The sequence below is a fragment of the Thunnus thynnus genome, chromosome 8 (assembly GCF_963924715.1).
Source record: "Thunnus thynnus chromosome 8, fThuThy2.1, whole genome shotgun sequence".
Taxonomy (NCBI): domain Eukaryota; kingdom Metazoa; phylum Chordata; class Actinopteri; order Scombriformes; family Scombridae; genus Thunnus; species Thunnus thynnus.
The window spans coordinates 6,582,472-6,605,264 of NC_089524.1; the positions used below are offsets into that span (position 1 = coordinate 6,582,472).

The window sequence follows — 22,793 nt, forward strand, 5'->3', positions numbered from 1 at the left end:
GCCGCATCCCCCCTCCATCATCCCCTTCCCGTGCTCCTACGGTACCTTCTCCCTCGCCTCTCCCCTCGTCAAGGGTCTCTTTCTCTCTCTGGTTGAATAATTAATGCTTAACCTATTTAATTAGTGAGATTTGCTCTGAACAGAAGCAGAGTAATTGAGTCCTCAACTCGGTGCGGTCGAGGGAAGTGTGTCTGTGTTTATCTGCGTTGCTCTGTGTGTGTGTGTGTGTGTGTGTGTGTGTGTGTGTGTGTGTGTGTGTGTGTGTGTGTGTGTGTGTGTGTGTGTGTGTGTGTGTGTGTGTGTGTGACCGTCGCTCTTGCAGCGATGGCAGCATTAAGTGGCTCACTTCCTCCTGCAGCCTCATTTGAAACGACTTGTATGATTTACAGTAGAGCGCTGCGGCTCCTTCTACGTAACTGTCAGTGAGTTGGCATCAGCGGCGTTGGCATTTGTGGTCGGGGAGGTGTAACTGTTTTGGTATGGCAACGCGGGCGCTGGAAGCTGCGGCCGTTTCGTTTCGTGCAGCGATCATGCCAACATGGTTGGCATGGAGGGCAGAAGGGGGTTTAGCAGTGATAGGTGAGACTCAGTCTGTGAGCTCTGGGTGTGATATTAATAACCGCTACTACAGACCAAACAATGATGCAGGATTTGTTGACCATCTTTGGTGTTGTAATAGAGGCTCAACACGTTGACCCGACATTCCGATCGAGTAAACCGACACAAAATGTTTAAGGAGTCACGGTGCTTAGTAGGGACATTAGTTTGGCCGCTGTTATTTTTTGACAGACACTAATATTTTCACTTTAGCACAATGTCTTAATTATTGCCTTTGTAATCTTTTATTAAGCACTTAACTGCAGCAAAGACCCCTGTGGCCATCGAAAGTGTTGAAATTGAAAGGTTTGACGTGGATACATTTTAGTTTTCTATGTGTTTGCATGTCTGTATGGCTGCAACCGTTTTCAGTAGTAATTAATCTGTCAGCTATTATTTCCAATTAATTTATAGTTTCTATAAAATGTGAAAAAATGGTGAAAAATTCCCCCTCGCAGTCGCCCAGTATCCAAGATGAAGTCTTCAAATTGTTTTGTCTATCAATCCAGAACTCAAAGATATTCCATTTACAAAGATTATAAAACAGACTACAGCAGCAAACCCTCACAGCTGAGAGGAGGAAGCAGAGATAAATCATTTGATATCAGTAAATGTAATAATTTTCAATTAATTGGATGATATCTTGATGATGATTAGTTGGTCTGTTCCTAATTTAAAGCCTGTCCGGTGGTCGGTTATCCGCAGTTGCTAGTGTCTTTTGGCAGTATTAATGGTTTGACTGCGGTCCCACATTGACGGGCAGTGGACTGCAGCAGGCTGCATTGATTGGTCAAAGAAGACTGCTGATCTTGATTTCATCACGTCTTCTCGGGCCAGCAGAGACTTGGCAGGAAAAGCCAGAATCAGGGGTCAGTACTATTTATACTCACCTGAGAGTGGGTCAGGGTGTACAGCCAGATTCAGGACTCACATACACATACACACTTACTTAAATACACACCTGCACGTGTACGCGTACATGCGTGTGCACTTAAGCACAGCTGCTGTTGCATTCCTGCCTGTGAGCTGCAGAGGGGGCTCTGCACATGTGTGCTGCTGGCTCAGCAACCTGAGCAACTAGTGCCCTCCCGCCCCGCTCAGATCAGAAACCTGTCACAGCGACACAAAAGTCAGACCGAGGATTGTTTTGCACACACTGTCTGCATCACGCATGCGCATATTTACACAGATGTGCTCTCGTGTCGGCATCTGAAACCACTGGCAACCTTTTTTCAGAATTAAATCCGACACCTTACTTTATTTATTTTTGGAGGATGATGACCTGGGAACATTACATCATGGCAAATGTAAATGTGAATTTCTGCCAGCAGTTTTAACTGATGCCTTTCTGCCGTTCTGCTGGTTCTCTTCCAGCAGTAATGTTTCTGTCACACTGATTTTGTCTCATTTTTTTTAGTGTCTCACTGACAAACGAGAAAGACTGATAGATACTGCCTATCTCATTAAACATTTGATTTCAATTTAGTTAGAAAGACGACCAAAAAAGCCTTACCTCTCAACTAATCACATTAGCAGTTTTTTTGTCACATCCTCTGATTTATGCTTAAATACAGAAAGAATTCCGTTTTTATTTCTTCAGTTCTGGATCATTTTAAAGTCCCTCAGGTTACCTACATACAGATGTTAAAGAAATGACTACAGCAACATCTTTAAGTTTAATTGACAACAATATGTCAAAAATGTGCCAGATTATAATCTGGGAGATAAAGAAATATATATACAAACAAGATAACATACATAGCAGGCACACAAAACATATGAGTCATCAGATTAAACAGTAATGATGCAGACAAATACAGTAAAGGCAGTAAACATAAAACATATAAACACCAACCATCTAATGAATGGCATCGTCAGAATATTATCACATACAACCTGCAGATTTAAAAATGATTTTAAAAAGTCATAAATGGTTAGAATAAGGTAAAAACATTTTAGTGAGAATGAGTCAGTGTGACATCATTTCCTCTGTGTAAAGTCACCCGCTGAGTTGACTCGTAGCTGATGGTTACATCAGTTTTATTCTTCAGTATCTCTGTGGGAGGATCTTTTTATCTGTGGTTGTGTTGCTGCAGGTAAGTTGGTTTATTCATGGAAACAAGGATATTGAGTTGTGATGTATTAAAGCTGCAGGTTGACCTTAACCAGAGAATGACAAACAGCCAGGCTGCATCATGAATGTAAACACCTGGATACCTGGATCTTTATCAGTGTCCAGGATGTTGTCATGTGGCTTAAAATGCTTTAACACATAAACACACTCTGCTTTTTTTTTTACCAGTTAACAATCATGAAGGTTCATGCACATAAACACACTCATCTCCCTCTCTGAAATTCAGAATAAAAACCGAAGCGTCCTTCCCTTCATGACCAACACTCTTCTGTGTGTCTGTAGAGAACAGCCAGTGACTGTGAGAGAGAGAGTACAGTATTGATCTGGGGCAGTTCATTTTCTGCTGTCCCCAGTGAGTTGCTCTGGGGGAAATAGCTAGTTTGTCTCCTGTCATTGTAGCTTCAGAGTTAAAGAGGAGTAAAAAAAAAAAAAAAAAGAAGAAGAAGAAAGCCACTTGTCTAACGGAGACAAGAGCATCACGACCACAGACGTCGTCAGTCATGGAGGAGCTACAGGATCAAACTGCCTTCGTTTGGGCCTAAAATATTATGTTACGCACAGGATTGATATACTGTCCCCCTGAACACGAGTTTGTGTGTTCTATGTATCTGCGTGCGGGGCTAATATTGTGTGCGCTCTCCCTGAAGAAGGCAATATTGATCATTTGCCGTTTACTGTCCCCTGCTCCTGTGTGAATTGCTCTGTGGGAAGTGGTTAATTTGTCTCCTGTCCAGGGGGCTTCTCTCAGTGTGTGTGTGTGTGTGTGTGTGTGTCCCTGTGGTGTGTGTGTCCCTGTGGTGTGTGTGTGGTTAATTTGTGTCCTGTCTTTGGGGGGCTTAGCCGTTAAATACCTCACTCTGTCTCTGTGGAGACACACACTGATATCATTGATCGTTTTGTTCGATGACAGTAATGCTGGACTGATTGCCAAATAGCTGCCATTAACAATATGAACTCCAATGTGAGTAAAGAAAATGAACAGTGGTGTGACCCACTGGGGACAACAACTGGTTAGTAGATTCTTATTTCTCATGGTTGATTGTTTTTGGAATAAGTTTATTATTAAAAGTTCCTTTGATTTCCATCCACCATCAGATAGAAAACCATCACCCACCATTTAAACATTCTGGTCCAAACATAAAGATCCTAACATTAAAAAAAGAAATAATTAGTGACATCAATGCCCCAGAAAGAGGCTTTTCCTGCTTTTTTCCAGATCTACTCTGTCAGAACTGCTTTTTGGACGGTCGAACGGCTTCACAAACCTCTCCAATGTTGGGAGCTTTGTCTCTCAATTTCTATAACTAATAAAACTGAAAATCTGACATTCACACCCACTTCACGCCGTGATTGGCCAGCAGAGATGAGAAAGGAGGCAGGGTTTTGACTGGACCTATTTCTGTCACTTACGAAGGGGAGGGCACCCCAAACTTTCTGGAATTGTTAAAAAAAAAAGTCATTATAAATCTTTCAGTTGGACCTTTCCAATCCCCATCAAAGTACTCTCCATGAGATGCTTGATGATACACTGGTCCCAGTGCTTCTCCTGTTCCTGGAAACATTTCCTGTAGTCATCTTTTGTCACTTTACTTCATGTTATTGATGGAATTTTTGAGTTCCACTTTGTATGTGTTTACTTATCCAGTGTACAACCAGTGCATAAATGCAATCTGAAAATGTGAACTGTTGGTGTTGGGTGTTTGGAACAAGCTACGTACTTCTTTTCAAGCATAATCCAGCCTTTGCAGGGACCAACTGACACATGGGTAACTCTGTCGATTATTTAATAATATATGCATTCATTAATGTATCTAAAATGATAAAAACAAAACTAACTAAATACATACATTGCAAAGACAAGGAAAATGAGACGGGAGAGGTTTTTCATCAAGGCCTTTAATGAAGGTTAAACCACAGACAGGAAGGTTGTGGCTCAATGCTTTATGTCAGGTTTATATTCCACAACCATCCCATAGCACTATGGTTAAATGAAAAGGTCAAGCCATATAGTGAAATAAAGAAGCCACCTCGTTCCATCCTGTTTCTGTCAGAAACATTAGATCTCGGTGCCTCCTGCTATCACCCCCCATACGCCTGCATGTACGCATCTGTGCGTGCTTGCATATGATACTTAATAGCATATCTGCTCTCTTACAGTTTAGCTTGAGGTTCACGACCCCCGGGTCTATTTTGGAGAGGATTACCATGCTGCTATTTCCTCACTTATCTCTCTCTCACATTGAGGCTTGTCTTTCAGTGCATTCTTGCTTTAATGAGTTTGTACATAATAAACGACCGGTTCAAAGCAAAGCGTGTCCAATTACCACGATGATGAGGATTGTTTAACCGGTGCACCTTTATGTCGAGGGAAAAAGATTTTGTTGTGTCAAAAATTTGGACAGTTATGTGTATTTTTAATATTAGTCGCATTAAAACCTTTGAGAACGAGTTACACAGTTTACCTTAAATCTGAGTCATAGCTTGATTTGTTCTTCATATAGCAACAGACTTCATGCATGAATGTTTAACACTAATTACACATTTTCATTGTTTAATTGAAGGATAAGAAAGATGTCAACTTATACTGAAATAATTGATAACATATCAAATGTCATACCAATAATGATTCGAGCTGTTATTGTCTTATCAGGACAGTATTGTTGATTGATCAGTAGGTTTTCTGAAACTGCAGTCTACGACACGTTCAAAATACCTGTTCCCATTGTGTTCTATGTGCACCCACTTACCGGCGGTATCTCCGACACACGTGTGCTGACACATGTTGACCCGTCAGGATACGCCACTCACTGTCTTATTTTCTAGCTTTGACATTCTAGAAAAGCAGTAGATGTATCACATTTGTCGCCAAAATTGGCTCGTCTTGTGTCAGTATGTGCTACAAGCATCAAATGGCATCACGTTATGCAACGCAGATGGTGTGTATTGCAGTCAGTTTGCTTACCTTTTGGCTAAGGATGTGATGCCACTAATAAGCAGCGTTGATTTAGTTAAGCTAGAGTACATGAAGGTTGGACAATTATTGTTGCGGATTATAAAAACAAGCTTAGAACTGTCATATGACGATACAATAACTGTGATCTTTCTGTGACTTTATGTAGCGACTAGACTGATGTTAGTCTGGTCTCAGTGTTATTGAACAGAGGCCATGCTCTGCTCTGCCGTGACTTTGAAAGACCTTTATTAGTACATATGCCTCTGTGTATATGTTTGCGAGCCAGCGGTTGGGCAGCGGTGTCCGCTCCTAGCAGATGCCCGCTCCTCCTGGTTGCAATCAGCATTTTAGCGGGCTGCTGCCAGCTCTTCCCTCGGCCCAAAGGGACCAATTAGCGGCTGGCAGCTGCACCCAGAATGCCACCATAGAATGAGGGGGCTGTTGAGGATGGTCCATAAGAGAAGGGCAGATAAACCTAAGGACACACATGTAGACAAGGAGAGTAACACTGAATTATTACAGAACTGAAACTGAAGAGTGGATAGCTTAGTGGGAGCAGACTAATTAATGGAGAGCTTGAAGAAGAAGAGAAAGGTGGAAAGTAGCGGTTGGGACACGGTGTTTATTTGGAGCCGTCTTCTTCAGAGCACCTGCTGGTCTTCCAAAGGCTCAGAAAGAGGAGAGTGGAAGCCCCTTGGCCCCCTGCCCTCACCAAATTAGCACCCGAGCCGACAAGAGACTTGACTGTCCCTTATCATGCCGTCGTCCCCCCTTTCTCCCTCTTGACCTTTAGCCCCTGAACCCTCACTTTTCACCCCAGTAAATGCAGTACCATGTCAAGAGCCGATGTCTCCCCCCCCCCCTCCGTCACTGAGCTGACCGTGGCCGGGGGCCAGAGTGAACCGTCAGACACAAGTTCTGTAGTTATTCCAGCAGGCCCTCTTCATTACATCGAGACTCAAAGGTCAAATATCAGTATCATTTCCAAGGGTCATCTGTAAATCTATACTCTATATATTATTGGACACACAAATCTTTACAGTAACACAAGCAGGACACTTTCTTATCCTAATTCTGTCATTATATATATAAGGTACTGGTGAAGGTTGAGTTAAAAGGCCGTCGTTAGGGTAGAGGGGCGTAGAGGCGACAAAAACAGAAGGATAGAAGTAGCGTTTAGCTAATATAGGAGGCCCTCTTCATTACATTAAACACTAAAGGAAGTAAAGATCAGCATGATAAGAGCACAACTCTGCTAACAAAAATAGAACAATCAGCAATCCGTGCAAAATCAATCAAATTTCATAAAACAAACTAAACAATTACACAACAATTCACTCTTCTGGTTTCATCCTTTCTACCTAATGTTGGAATGTAACTGCAGGGATTTCTCCCATTCAGTCTTAAGAGCATTATTAGTGAGGTCCAGCACTGGTGTTGGGTGGCTTGTTGGTGTTGGATGGGATAGAGGTTAAGGCTCTGCGATGACCAGTCAAGTACTTCTGCACCAAACTGGGAAAACGGTTTCTTTCTGGAGCACAGGGACAATGTCATGTTGAAACAGGAAAGACAAACTGCTGACACTACGTTGGAAGCATGTTATTGTCTAAAAATGTCATTGTAAGTTGAAGTTAGAACTAAAGGACCTGCTGCACACCACATATATAGTGTAAATGCAGTAAATTACTCATAGCACATACTGTATAATGTAGCATCTTTTTGCCTCTTCCTTATTTGACAAATCAATGTAGAGAAAAGGAAAAACACTGGAGAAGGAGAAATCACTAGCCTGGCGGTGTAAAGAGCTAAGTGGCAAACTGTTGCCTGTGTTTTTGTTCTCTGACCTTGAAGGAGTGCAGCTGTATCCGAGCCCAACTTTTATCCCCTGAACGAAGCGCCTCCGCTCACAGCCAAGTGTAAAGAACATCTAAATACTCCTTATATCCAGCGCCGGCCGTCCTCCAGTCTTTTCGACCCCTCACCCTCCCTTCCCTTCCCCCCCACCTTCTTCATTCATGATGCTTGCGCTCCTCCCGACGGGCTTGTACATCACCTCCTTGTCTCTCACTCAGTGGCTAAAACAGAAGTCGAGGGCCCGGTGTCCGACCGGCTGACCGGGGTCCATCAATCACTGGCCCAAAAGAATCAGCAGCATGATGGATGCGTAACACGCTGGCATCTGCAACCAGAACCTGGTTTAAATCTACACCACCGAGCCACCTCTGCTCCCCCGTGTGTGTGTGTGTGTGTGTGTGTGTGTGTGTGTGTGGTGACAGATAAACCGCAGACCCTTGCATGTGTCTCCATCTCGTCACTCATTATGAAACACAGACAACATACATTAAGTCCACACGCCAGCTCTTCTGTCTCAATATTACTTTATTCTAATACGAGAGTGTTGGCAGCCGAGACGCAGACTACTTCTTGGTACAACGATTCTCAACAAAACAACAGTTGTTGAGGCTGATATTGATATTTAGAGCGTCTGAATATACGTATGTTATAAACTCCGCCATTAATAACGGCCATGCTGAAGTATCAGCTGATCTCTAACACACAAATATACCTGCAAGTCTAATTATGTAAACATACAAGTTGTATCTCCTTGAGAGGAAATAAGAGAAGAAGAGGAAAAAAGATGTTGAAATAGCTACGCTAATTACTTAACAATAACAAAAATTGCAAAAAAAAAAGTAAATAGAAATAGTTCACTATCACTCACATTCTGGTTCTCAGACCTCATAAAGACCTCCACGTCATGGTCAGTAAAAAAAAAAATAAAAAAAAATCAACAACTCGATTAAAAAAACTGCTCTCAGAGCCATTAATAGCGTACTATTCTGTCCACATGTCTTCCCTCTCATGTCTTTCTTCTCTATCAGTCAGTCACAGTCTGTTGTGTGTTTGTTGCCCCCCCCCTGCCCCCCCCTCAGGGCTGCTTACTTGCTCCGGGGTCTTGATGTGTATCCTTCAGGGCAGAGGTTCACATCCCCTGTGGAATCTGCTGTTGCCCTTTAGGGATGCTCTCACTTAACCTTCAAGTGCCCCAGTCACACTTTGAAAAGGTTTTATGACACACACTCCCTCTGTATGCTTTTCACTCTCTCTTTCTCTCACAAACACACACTTACACTCTCCTTTACCCCCACAAACAGATGCACATAGTATATAACGTATGTAATAATGGCAGTCCTTAAGTGGACAAAGCCCCGGGCCCTTCCTCTTGATGCTTCTAATGGGATTTGCTGATTGACAGCCATAGTCAGTCCCTTTGACCCAACACAACACTGTGTGTGTGTGTGTGTGACACACACGTCATGGGACACACATGAAATGTTTGTGGCAAATCACAACCTGACGGAGTCCCGATCACCGCTAAAGATTTTGTCAGCTCTCAGCGTTGGTGTCAGGGTCAAGGTTGAGTTCAGAGGAAATGTGTGTTTTCATCATGTCTTATTTACGTTATTGATGTTCTTTCTGGCTCCAGGAGCGTATGGCTGCTGTGGAAAAGCACACATAGAGGCTATTATCTTTTAATTATTCATCAAGGATGTTCTTAAGTCTCCTTGCATGCGATTCAAAATTTGGAAACATACTTAGTCATATATAGTGCTCTTAACATTCATGGTTTTATCCTTTGATTATATTAATTTTTAAAATATCATCCTCCTGCAGATTATTTTTAAAATATTAAATTAAAATAATAATTTTTAGATATAGATACATAGATATACAATGTAATGTAATGCTAAGTTTTATGCTAATTACAAATTAAACAATTAGGAATAAGTTTAATCTAATCATTATTAAAACAGAATTAGGTGTCTCCACAGACAAAATCACAAACTTTTTTGGTATAATCCAAAACGTGTTTGAAAACTGTTGAATACTGTGAGTTGGTGCTGAATGTAAGGTCTGTTTGTAGTCTTGTTTACTTATTCTTTGTTCAAATAGTATTATAAATCAAAATTTTGATAATTTTGGATTATTTTATTTAGGCAAGGGAACCTTTAACTTTTAAGAACTTGGTAGAAACACATGTTTCTATTTCTCTAAATAAGTTATTTAAGAAATATTGTTTTGGTATCTGCACCAAAAATCAGATTGTATTAATATCAAATGACACCCTGCATGCTGCACACTGGCTAAAATGTATTTATTATGTTTTGTCTTCTTATATATTTGTATTGTGCCAACCTTGCTGTTCTTTTATACGTAGCACTTAGCACAAACCTCATTTGTGTGCCCTCCCGCTCATCCCGAGGTTCCCCGGGTCAGCTGGTATATGTTACAGCTGATGGCTCCACTGCGATGATGGACGAGGCCAGTAGCCCCCTTCCCCTTTTTCTTCCCCCACCATCACCACCACCGCCACCGCTCTCCCTCCCAAAACACACTCCTCCCTCTGAATACGCCTCTCTCTGCAAGGACATCAGCACCACACAGGCTGACAGGGTCTAGTGATGGCACGCACCGGGGGCCTCCTGTGTCAGTATGTGGTCCTACAGCAGCCATTAGCCTGTCAGTCCATGTCAGCCCAACTCTTCATCCCCATACACACTAATGGAGCCCCTGAGTATTCTTCTACAAACGCTGTGGCAGGTCCATCATATGGAAATACTTTCTTAAGAATAATACTGTTTATTCTCTGGCCTCTAACTTGCATCTGAGTGTTAATTCAGTAACGACACAGTACAGAAGTGAAGAGCGATTGATTCATGTTAAGCCCGTCTGTCATCACACAGTAACCCAGGTTCTGTTTTTAGTCTGCAGGAATAAATCAACGTCATCTGCAATATCACTTTAACAAAGTGATATTGCAGAGTAGTACGTAAACAAGTACTGAATAATCCTTAAAACTCCACTACTCATTATTTTTAATCTTAAAATTGAATTAAATAACATCATCATGTGAAAGGTGTCAATTATAGTGATGAACCCATAAAGAATTATGTCAAAATCTGCAGCTCTACTGAGCTTTTTAGCCCCTTTTAGCTCATAGTTTTGGGGTTTTTTTGGCACATTTACTGTATAGTTCAGTCATCAACACTCTTTCCATGTCTGCTGGATGTCTACATTAATGCTGCAACTAATGATTAGAGGGAATATTCATATTTAAGAAGCTGGAACAAGAGAATTTGAGCATTTTTTCTTAAAGAATGACTCAAAATGATCTAAATAGGCTGATCATTGCTAATGTGTTGAACATAACTCTGTAAGGCAATCGTTTGTGAGAGCTGGGTGTCTGTCAGATTATTACGGGATTCTTCTGCTTCCTAGTGGCCAAAAAAGCTATAAATGCAGCTTTAATGACCCCATATACAAATAGTACGCAAGATGTAAACCAGGACGAGAAGGTTTTTGGTTGAGTGAAAAAAAAACAAAACAAAAAAAAACAAAAAAGCAACATACAAATTAAAAACGCAAGTCACAAGCACATCAGAGACATAGTAGATCCATAATACTCATGTATTATTATGTCCGACAGATATGGTTTTTGTGAACCTGATACTGATATCAGAGTTAAAGAGTTTCAAACATCCAACTATATATTGGCGGGAACATTCTTCTACAAAGAACTGTAACTATGGAGCTGGACATTTTATATGAAAAATAAACTGGTCTTTGCTCTCCGGTGGAAAAACGATGCGATGGTGTCACCGTTGCTTAACCCTCAAAATATCTTTAGCATTTCTTTGCTGCAGTTTCTTCTTACCTACGGGCTGATGTATACATTGACACTGATATATCTGTGATAAGCTAAACTGAGCTGATATTAATGTTGACAATTATTGACAAGTTTATTTCTTCTTGTAGTGTTAAATGTCAGCTGACAGGAGCTAATCTTGGATCACAGCTATGTTCTAGCGATGTAATTCTGACCTATTGGTTCATAGATACAACAGACTTTTTTTTTTACTTTAAAAGCACATCTATAAATGGATCCTAGACTATCATCTTTGAAACACACCTTTACACTAGAGATGGTTTTAGCATCGAGGAGTGGTATTTGGAATTGTAAGAACATTTTATAATCTAGAGGCGCATTCCTCCGACCTCCTAAAACAAGGCGTTAAATTCGTTCACATGCAACATCTCCTCCAAACTCACATTCTCTGCGTACTCCAGGAGTACATGATATACTGTGATGAGTTACAGGATGCAGTATTTTTAAGACCATGGAATGCAGTTCTCTGTTGGCAGGGTGGGCCATCAAACTATGTTGACATCTCCGGGTAGTCTGTCAGAAGGTATCACTAGGTGTCAAACACGAAGAGATCTTATTATCATAACCGCTCTGGCTTACAGAGGGTTATTAAATTGTGGTAACTCCCTTGTTAAGTCTGATGTTAGCATGGCATCGCTGTCTACTGTAAGAGCGCCAGAGCAGTGGGAGTCAGAAGATGAGCCCCAGGGGACGGGAACATGGGATTGCAGGGGGAACAGGCTGTCAATAATAAGATTTATTATCCATCGGGTCGTCCCAGGGAGGGGGCAGACAGAGACCGCTGTTCCCTGGAATTAGCCGTCAGATATGGAGGGGGGGGGATCCCTAAGAGGATGGAGGAAGGGAGGTGCTGTGCAGCACTGGCCTGTCAGTAGCCCCAGTCAGAGGCCTGAGAGCATGGAAGTATGAAAGCTCTGAGGTGGCAGACAACTTTACTCAAAGTCTAGTCCGCGTCGCTTAGACGAGGCTCAGTCATCTTAAGGATGGGACTCTAGTTCAACGCTACCAGATCCACTTATGTGATGTTACGTCTGCCTCTTTATGTTCATAAAGCAGGATCTACATCAGTGATGTGTCACAAGTTTTGAGTGGATTCCTCATGTGGACTCACAGAAGAGGATCAGACCTGTTATATCACTGAGAGGATAAACGTGGAAAAAAAACTTAGATTTTGTTTTGAAGGGTTGTTAAAATTACATTTAGTGGTATCTAGTCATTCAGGTCTGTTAGACTTCTGCATCCACCGCAATACAATGGAGGTGAATGGAATTTCATTTTAAAACAGTATTAAAAGTACAATTCCAAATTATTATAACTCTGTCATATTTTCATAGTCATGGGCGTCATTTCTAGCAGTTATAACATTGTACTCACCTAAGTAATTGCAGAAAAACACTCCACTGCAATTGAATACAATGCAATCTACAATACAAGTCTGGTGGTGCAAGAAACATGAGCAGCAAGATAATAAACAATGCAACAATTAACCTCTTACCAGGCCAGAGGTTTGTTTGGAGCTCCCAAAAAGTGCAACAATAGTATCTCCTCCAGTTCTAAAACTTAAAAAATGAACTTACACTAAATAAAGTGCAACAATGATACCTCAAGCCCAGATAAGGCGGGTAATTTTTGACTCTTAGGACAAGAGGAGTATACAGACTGTTAAGACTACACAAAGGTTAAACCTGATAATCTAAACTACTTCATGTGTCTGTACAAATGTCTGTAGTCCGTCATTGCGCAGGAAAACTGTGCACTCACAACTACGGTCAAAGTTGAACCATGCTACAGTTAGAAACTGAAAGTGTCTGCTCCTTGACTGTCTGCAACAGCAGCAGAGTCTCAGCATAGAGAGCAGAGTGAGACGTCTGTCCTCCCTCCTGCTCTCTGCTGTAAACACACGTAGCCGTTAGTGAGCAGCTGCTCTCACGTCTCCCCGGGTCTCAGTGATTGGTGAGTTGCTCCGGTAGCTGCAGCCTCACCGCCACACAAACACTCTCTCTCTGTCTCTCGACTGCACACTCACTATACACTGAGCTATTCCTTAAAAGGAGCTACACTACTAAGAGTTTCCCAGGCACAACACACAGATTGACTCATGTTTCAGAACAGCACTGCACAGAGTCTCCCAAGTGCTATTGATTTCCAAATGAATGGATATTTTTTCGGCATTGATTAAATATTTTTTTGATCTGGCAGGGGTTACCATTGTACAGTTATACAGGAAACACTACAAGTTGTGTATTTCCTTTGTAAAATGTAATTCTGATGAAAACTATCTAACTAACTGTGGATTATCCAGAGTAAGAATTTTCTCTCCCAGTAACAGTTCTGATACCTTAACTCAGGGTATCTTCAAGTACCGATCTGAAGCTCTTTTTACCAAAATTATTAAAAAGACCCCTCATCTGTGAGCATCATTAACAAACTTCCATTCACCTCTGTTGATTTGAGTTGAGACTGAAATCTTGGAGATGGAGATTTGACAAAACCTGAGCAAATAAACCCAAAACTATCTGCACGGATAGATTCTTCCAGAGTTAGAACATACGTTGAACCAACCCTTACATGTGGCTCTGTGACTGGAAGGCTGGCTACTCGCAGAAGGAGCGATGAGTGCAGCGCGCGGCGACTAGAGTAGATTATCTGCGGATTCATAGCGGCGAGTCAGCGAGAGATGGATGGACGGCGTGTGAGCTGCATGCGTTTGCAAACGGTGTCTTCACAGTGCAGGGCGCCGCTTCACTCACTCCCCCCCCACCCGCTCCACGTTGCAAGGCAGGCCACTGTCAAAGGTCTATTAAGGGAAGATTGAGACCCCAGGTGTATATGTGTGAGTAAGTGTGTGTGTTTGTGTGTGAGTGTGTGTGCTCACATACTCATTGGTCATGGTCCTATAGTGGAAGATTGAGACCCCATTGCTCCCAGAGCCACTCAACCAACACAACCTGCAGTGGTTTACAATCAGAGCAACATCGTCCATCCATCCCACTGCTGACACACACACACACACACACACCAACAGCACAGCTCACTATAGATATCATTAAACAGTAGCCAAGGTGGAACAGCTGTGTGACAGCGTCATGGACACAGCGGATGACATGATGTTTGGAACAAGAGTTTAGAGGCAGATTGAGGTGCGGGTTAGCGATGTCGGGGGTGTGGGGGGAGGCAGCGGGTTTACGAGGTTGCAGGGTGGTAGTCGTGGCAGCACCTTTGACAAGACCTATTTGTCATCTGCCAGGACTCCCAAATAACTCTGACTGCAATATGGATGAATTGTGGAAGAAAAAGTGACTATAAGCCAGGCAACTAATCCTGTACAAACCCACCCTCCTCCACCCATCTACTCTCTATAGCTCGCTCTCTCTCTCATTCTGTCTCTTTTTCCCCCCCGAGTCTCTCTTTCATAACCCACCACACATCCGTTACACCTACAGAACTAGAGCTGGCCGATACGCTTGAATTTAGTATCACAATATTAACAAGAATATAGATTTTGTGATATCAATATATGTCACCGTGTGACACTTGTAAATATTCCAAACCACATATAAAATATTAAAATTGATGTTCAGTGCGCTGAAGCGTGTTTTACTCTTCTTTCAGAAGTTGCTTTATTCCATCAGACAAAACTTAAAAACTGATTTTGTTAGTTTGAAATAGCCATTTGCTCCAATTTATCGCTACTTTGATCTTATTTTGATAGTTTTGCTTGTAACTTCTTCAGCTCTTATAATATTTTGCTTGCTAAAGTAATTTCTGAGATCTAGTCAGTCAATCAGACCAGCCTGCAGTTAAACCAGATGATCTAAAACCACTTTATTTGGAGCTAAAACTGAAAGTGAGCGCACCTAAAATGTTAAGCTGATAATGTTGTGAGTGCACAGTAAGAAAGTTTAATTTGGACAACACAAGAATTGTACAATAATAACACAATATGATCATATCACCATTAAATGATAAATAAGGGAGAATACAAGATGAGGTGCCCTGAGAAATTACAAACAAGGCAGAGGCAACAAACGCCATGATGTAAAGCGGCAAGCATTTCTCTCCACAGAGTCCATTATTTTTGTATATCTCGACACCCCAGAGTGTAATATTACGCCGTTGCCGTTTACTAACCCATATTTCAAATTTTGTTTTAGTAAGAGTTATCACCTACTAACATAGCATCAAGCAAACTTCTTGTTCTTCTTCTTATTATTATTATGGTTACCATAATTAACATTTGAAGGGTTGCATTTATACACACATCACGTAGGTGCAAGGCTGTTAAAATACTGCACCAAGAGGAAAACAGTATTGCCATCGTATTTACTACAAAGCCACAATTTTTATTCAAATGAATATTTCAATCTAAGTCAGATCTTCGTCAGGTCAAAACTTCCACTCATTGAGTTTGTCACTCTGGATTGGTTGGATGTTTAACCACACGTCACCATAGAGCCTGCCAGCCTGTTGGTGTGTGTGTTAATATATATGGGTGTGGGAATAATTTTGACCTGACAAAGATCCCGAATTGGATGGAAATGACACTGGTTAAACTGGATTTTTGTTTCAGGTGTTCTGTTGTACAGTTATAACGGATACCTGCCAGACAGCAGAGCAGTGTAGCACACAAACAGCCCAATGTTTTTGTGTCCTAAACATGTAGTCAGTATTTCCGAAAGCCCCCTGCAGTCATTTGTTCAACAGTAAATGTTTGTCTGAGATGGATTCTCCAGCTGATCCAGAGCTGCATCCCAGTTGACAAATGAATCCAGCGCCTGGGGGGGAGGAAGAGTGAGTGAGGCGGGGGGGAGCGGAGAGTAGATGGTGGATTGTGTAGAAGTGGAAATCGAATCATTTTATTGTTTGTCACCGCAGCCTTCTTGGTCACGGTTTGTTATTGGACGCTAATTAAAACGGCAACAATCCTGACAATTGGCAATTAAAGACTTGTGAGAGAGGTGATGGGAAATGAGCTCCTCACTGGGTGTATAAACTCATTTGTTATCCCTCTCTCACACCTCTCTTCACTCTTGTCTTTTCTTTACTCATTAGGAAGACAGAGTGCTGTCACTGACCACCGCAGTGAATGATTGGTGGACGAGGGGGGGAAGCCGTAGCGCAGATAATGACATGCAAGAGATTTTTTTTTTTTTTTTAAGTTGCTGGAATAATTTAGATGAATACAGCAAGCGACTGATTCATGTTGCTTTTCAGGAAGTAGTAGTGGCAAGTTTTACTTTATTCATAAATTAATTTATTAATTTAAGGCTTTTTACAAACGTAATTTTCCAGAAAGAGCTTTAAATCCATGCCAGATAATTCATTTTTTTACAACTTTGATCTTTTTTCGGTATGTTTTGACATTGTTTCTATCAGTAATCCAAACTTAAAGGTGCATTGTGTAGAATTTAGTGGCATCTAAAGGAATATAATATTCATAAATATGTTTTAATCAGTATATAATCACCTGAAAATGAGAATCATTGTGTTTTTGTTACCTTAGAATGAGCCCTTTATATCTATAGAGGGAGTAAGTCTTCTTCCACTGACGCCGCCATGTTTCTACAGTAGCCTAGAGCAGACAAACCAAACACTGGCTCTAGAGAGAAGGCCTTTTGCGTTTTTTGGCGGCCATCGTACATTCTCCTACACACTTGGATGGGGGGGTCGGTTTGTTGCAATCTGCAACCTCACCGCTTTAATTCAATCAGATGAGACTAATTAAAATAAGGGCTTAAAAGAAATTGATTTACTTGTGTGGAAAAGCCAAAGAGATATGTGAGGAGTCTTGGCAGTAACACCATTGTGACATCATTATTTTTACGGATGAAGTCACCATGAGCTGTGCAGGAATATCCCTCCTGATTGAGTGTAGACACTGGTGGTGCTGGTGGTGGTGAAGGAGTTGGAACATCTGGATGGAGGTGATCTGCAGCAGGATTTGGATGAGCTCACTGGAGGGACAGCTGGTTCTGGGGAAACTGGAGGTGAATGAGGTGAAGGTGGCGGACGAGCAGTTCTGACATTTAAAGGGGTCAAAACTCCAGCAACACTTTTAGTATAAAGAACAACTTTATTATGAGAACTATTTGTTATGAGATCTCATGATAAAGTTGTTCTTTATAATAGAAGTGTTGTTGGAGTTTTGACTTATTTCCTTCTCCGAGCACCTTTGAAATAGGTGACGTTGTGCCAGAAATCCCTGCTCTATAGATTTTAAGTTTGACAGAAACGAAATGATTGGCTCACAGAGGTCACTGCGAAATCTGATGGGTAAAGTGGAAAGTATGAACAGCTTTATTCAGCTGACTGAGTTGGATTGAACTTTCCCTAAATTCTAGTTTTCCTGTGCAAATGGATGAACTGTTACTGACATTTCAGATGTTTTTAGTGTCTGATCATTCGACTTCTTGTGTTTCTTGCACTGTTGGACTTGTTTTTATAGAAGTGTTCCCAGATCTTAACATTTGATTTGTTGAGTACAATCTTATTATTACTCACAGAGATGATGAGCAAAACTATAAAAATAAAACACAAGTTGTAATTTTTTACATTTCCCTTTACATACCATAGAGAGGCTCATGCTCCATGTAGTCTTTGATCTTATAACCGGTGTAGTAAACTGGTGTGAACAAGGACTTAACATGATCCACAATGCAAATTAAATCCTTTGCGCGAGTGTGTGGGCCAGGCCGCCATAAAACAACATGATGGATACACAGCCGGATAAATAAATAAATAAATAAAAACACTTTTTTTTTTTTCTATTCTGATCTTTCTACTCTTACGCTTCTGGTACTGATGGATCTGTGAAACGATATAACGAATGAGACTTAAAGGGGTGAGAGAGAGAGAGAGGGAGGCAGGAGGGATGAAGGCAGCGAGGAAAGAGACAGAGGATATGATTTATTAGGCTCATAAAAATTCTGCCTTTGTTATTCCCTCTCATTTTTATATGTGAAGCTTATTAAAGAGCACACCTGCCAGAATCCTCAGACGAACTTGTGTATCTGTGTGTGTGTTGTACGCATTCAAAATGATGTGTATACTGTATGTGCAAGTGTTCACGCACCGACCGGATGTTTAACTCCTGCTCCTGTGTCTCAGTGGGATCAGATTTTCTTATTCATCATCTGTCATTCAACTTTGCTTCCCCCTCTGCCTCCTCCCAGGTCCCGCCGCTTCCTCCCACCGTAGCCCCGCCTCCCAGCGGGTGTTCAGGACCCGCTACAAGATGGTGACCCGGCCGGGCTCCGGCGTGGCACACACCCTCCATTACAATCCCGCCCTCTCCTGGAGAGCCAAGAGGATCCAGTCTGCCAGGTGATCTCCATTAAACAAAAAAGACAAATATACACACATGCACACCTCCTGCAGGTTTAATGTGTCTCAACGGCTAATATCCTTCAGTGCAGAGCAGCGCCGTGTCTTTTATGTCACCGTCATGTGTAGCATGTGAGTGGAAGAGGTCGGGAATTTATGATGCTCATTTTTACACAGTAGATAACCCAGAGAATAAACCATTTACACCAGTGTGCTCCTCACATTAATTTACACCAGCAGGAATGGCTTCTCACCCCGGACAGACGCAAAGAGAAAGAGAGAGAGAAAGAGAGAGAGAGGGAGGGAAGGCTGGGCCCTTTTCTTAATGCCATTATAACCCCCCCCCACCTCCCTTCATTTATCTAACTTCCATCCCCTCTGTCTCTGAACTCCATCCTTCTATCATTCTCACTTTAATCCACCAGTAAGACTAAAAACTTGCAGCTGCAACTAAAGATTCTTTTTTCAATCTCTCCGTATTTTTTATTAACCTTTTAGTCTATGAAATGTCAGGAAATAGTGAGAAATGTGTATCACACTTACCTAGAACACAAAGTGACGTCTTAAAATACCCAATAACAATAACCAGGACATTCAACTGACAATGATGCAAAACAGAGAAAAGAAATTTTTGCTGCTAAATGTCTAAAGCGACTAATTTAAGACTTTTTGTTCCATTTAGTTTCTACAGGTCAATTATATGTTTCTAGTATATAAACACAGGAATTTGCCAATCTGACAACTGAGTTAAACATAAAACATACATGTTTAACTCATATCTAGAATATATATTTTGTGTGTATGATGTGACATGGTGTGGTGATGAGGTCGTCTCTGAGGGTAGTGAGTTAATTAATGATTACGAGGAGGTCATTATTAGGTGACGGCAGGGTTGGAACTTTTTTTTTGTCCATCTGCCGCTGTGGTTGATTCCAAAATCTATCAGCTACTCGGTTTTCTTACCAACTACTTCCTTGTTTTAACCAGCAGTGTTTAACTGCATGTGAAAAATAATGAAACAAGATCTACAATATTCAAGCAATAGGCTATTTATTAAAGTAAATATTTAAACTCTTAAGGAAAATACTGACATTCTCTCTCTCTCTCTCTCTCTCTCTCATACACACACATAGTACACTCAATCACTCACACACCAACTGTGAACTGATGGTAGTTACATCTGATGAGTTGGGCAGATTAAACAAAAACATTTCCCCCCTCATCTTCATCTCTAATCCCAGTTTAATGTCACTCCTGCTTGTTAGAGTCAGATTCAGTCAACGTTTCAGTGTACGGAGCTAATTTCCTGCTAAAACTAAACACTCACTAACAAACACTGTGTGGTTTGAAAATATAGAACACCATTAACAAACTAATGCATTTTGTTTTACGTACCTATCAAACAAATACACAACATATTTCTAATAGTGGTCGATTGATGAGTTATTCAATGGCTGATGCCGATATTTAGTGAGCAGGGCGGCCAATGGCCAATATATAATACCAATATCATGTTTTTTTCTTGCATTGGATTAAATACAACAATTTAACAATAATAATAATAACAAATGAGACGCAAAATTGCTGAACTTAAATGAACACTAAAGTACACACTAAGTCAGTGTAAAGGAAAATCAGAGATTTCTTTTTAAACACATAAATTGTAATTGTAATTATAAAATAATTGCTGAAAACATGAAAAGACTGAACTATGTAGTACTGAATTGTGGAGTTAGACTGTTTTTCACTATTCTGTGTTGGATTTTTGTTCAGGCCTGAAATGATGGCTCGATGACACGCTGGACCCGTACTTAGCATGACCCCTCCTTTAACACTATATAAAAACTAGCTCATGCAGAACTGCCTCATAAAAGTACACATTTAAAATAGGCCTTGTTTTGTAGGTGTATGACAAGCAACATGGACATTTAAAAAATAAATCAACGTTAGGAGCCACTGTTTAATTCGGCACCTATTTTGTAGGTAAATGTGGACGTATTTCAATAAAAATGTAACTGTATCACAGATGGTTCATCCAATCACCTGCCAAGTATTTTTTGAAAACAGTTTCCAAAATTTTCTCAGATAGTTCTGTGTAATAAACCAACTGGCGCATCAGGTGACTGCACCCAGTGCTCTTATTTTAAATTTGAAAAAGTATCATCTGATATCAAAGTATCTAATATCCACAGGTAATTAAAAAACTAAACTTTGTAAAGAAAAAAGAAGAAAAACAACTTATGATCTTATGCATTGTGGAATGTCACAAATCGCTCTGTTACGCTACTTTTATTTACCCGCCAACATGGCTGGTAGGTTGAACAAATTTACCTGGTGGTTTATCTGGCGGTTGACGGTTGCTAATTTCCAACCCTGGGTGACGGACGTTAAGTTAATACCTAATTCATGGCCTCATTACAGTGAAAAAGACACGTTTATACTCTGACATTTATTAGTCAAACGGTGTTGATTTTTTTTTGCAGTGGTTACAAACTGTTTGAACCTGAAAGCTTTGAACTGACTGTTGTGGTCGGTTCTGATGATCTGTTAATGTGTAGAGAATTAACAAGATGCTCCTCCTGGAAACTGGCTGTGGTGCGACTGGACTGACACACACATACACACAAACACACACACACAAACACACAAAGCTACACAGGGCTGAAAATATGTCCACTCTTGGTATTGTTTTATCAGTAAAAGAGCTACGTAGGGCTACAATTCCTGTCTTTGTCAGTGTGATCTGTTGAAAACTGTTTTGAGTAATCGATTAATCTTTTTGTCTATAAAATGTCAGGAAATAGTGTTTTTTTTCATTTTACCAGCAACCAAAACACGACTATATTAAATGTACAATAGCAAGTAAGCATTTTAAATATTTTAATTATGAAAATTGTAAGATTGGAAATTTAAAGTCTGTCCATTGAAATTGCCAAAAACATATATTTTCTCTCTCACCCATCATAGCATGTAGCCTGTTTTATGTCCAAAGGTTTTGAGATACTCACCTCTTAAACTTGTGTTGCCACTTCAGTCCAGTAGAGATGAATTAAAAGCATTGAAAAATTACTCAGCAATGAGTCTTTCCAGACACAGCATCTGGGATGATCCGCAGATGTCACTGCGAACAGACGTCATTCGGACTATTTCTTGTGATTAAAAGGAGATTGTGTTGAGAACTGTTGATGATGGAGTAACCGGGACTTCATCTCTGGACGTAGATGTTCTGACACTCTGAGGAGCACAAATGATGTTTCAAACACCTCCATGTTGTGGAAGTAGCAGCGAAAATCTCAAAGGTGGAGTATGGGGTATTTTTTGGGTGAGCAGGAGGGTAATTTTGATGAATCTAGCATTTAAGTTGTCCTTTAGTTTAGTATGTTTGGTAGCTAAACTTACTTTTTTTGTGCATTTGTGTTTTGCATCCGGTTGTGTGTGTGTGTGTGTGTTGAGGGGTTCATTTGTGTAATCCAGATTTGGTAAGACAGAGGGGGCCAGGACTGTGGCTGGACTCAGCCTCTGGTGACTTATTACTATTCATTTAGCTGCTGCAGTAAATATTGATTCATCAAGGGATTTTCAATTTGAGCCCCGTGACATCTCGTGAAATATCACCAAGTGTGTAGAAGTGAGGAGAGAGATAGGAGGAAGGGGGGACAGGTCGGGTCCCCAGGGAGAGTGTATCACCCCCCCTCACCACCACCTATCTATCTGTTTAACTCCAAAGACCCTCCACTTTTATCAGTTTGGACCTATTGAGTGGAGCATGAGCTCATATTCTCTGCTCTTAACTACTGAGTGCTGCTCTTCATCTTTGGCCTATCAGACCCACTGATCCCTGTCCTCATATGTCCTCGGCTGTTATCTCTGTGCCTGCTCATAGCTGAACCCCTCACTCAGAGCCTCACATCTAAAAAGCCAACCTCACACAGTGATCCATAGGTGTCTAATGTCTTCTAGCTGAGTATATATACTGTGATGATATTGTTTTAATGTTTAAAGTAGGAGTCGAGGTTTAAACGATTTTGTCTTTTTAAAGGTAAGTAGAACTCAAACTG

At 41.0% G+C, this 22,793-nt stretch overlaps 1 protein-coding gene across 1 annotated transcript in view; it reads left to right on the plus strand.

The window, feature by feature from the left end:
* zc3h3 (zinc finger CCCH-type containing 3) overlaps positions 1 to 22,793 on the plus strand; it is a 67,635-nt gene that overhangs the window by 16,465 nt on the left and 28,377 nt on the right. The window contains exon 4 of the mRNA XM_067596258.1: positions 18,585 to 18,735. Coding sequence (XP_067452359.1) covers positions 18,585 to 18,735 — 151 coding nt within the window. The remainder of the gene's footprint in view (positions 1 to 18,584; positions 18,736 to 22,793) is intronic.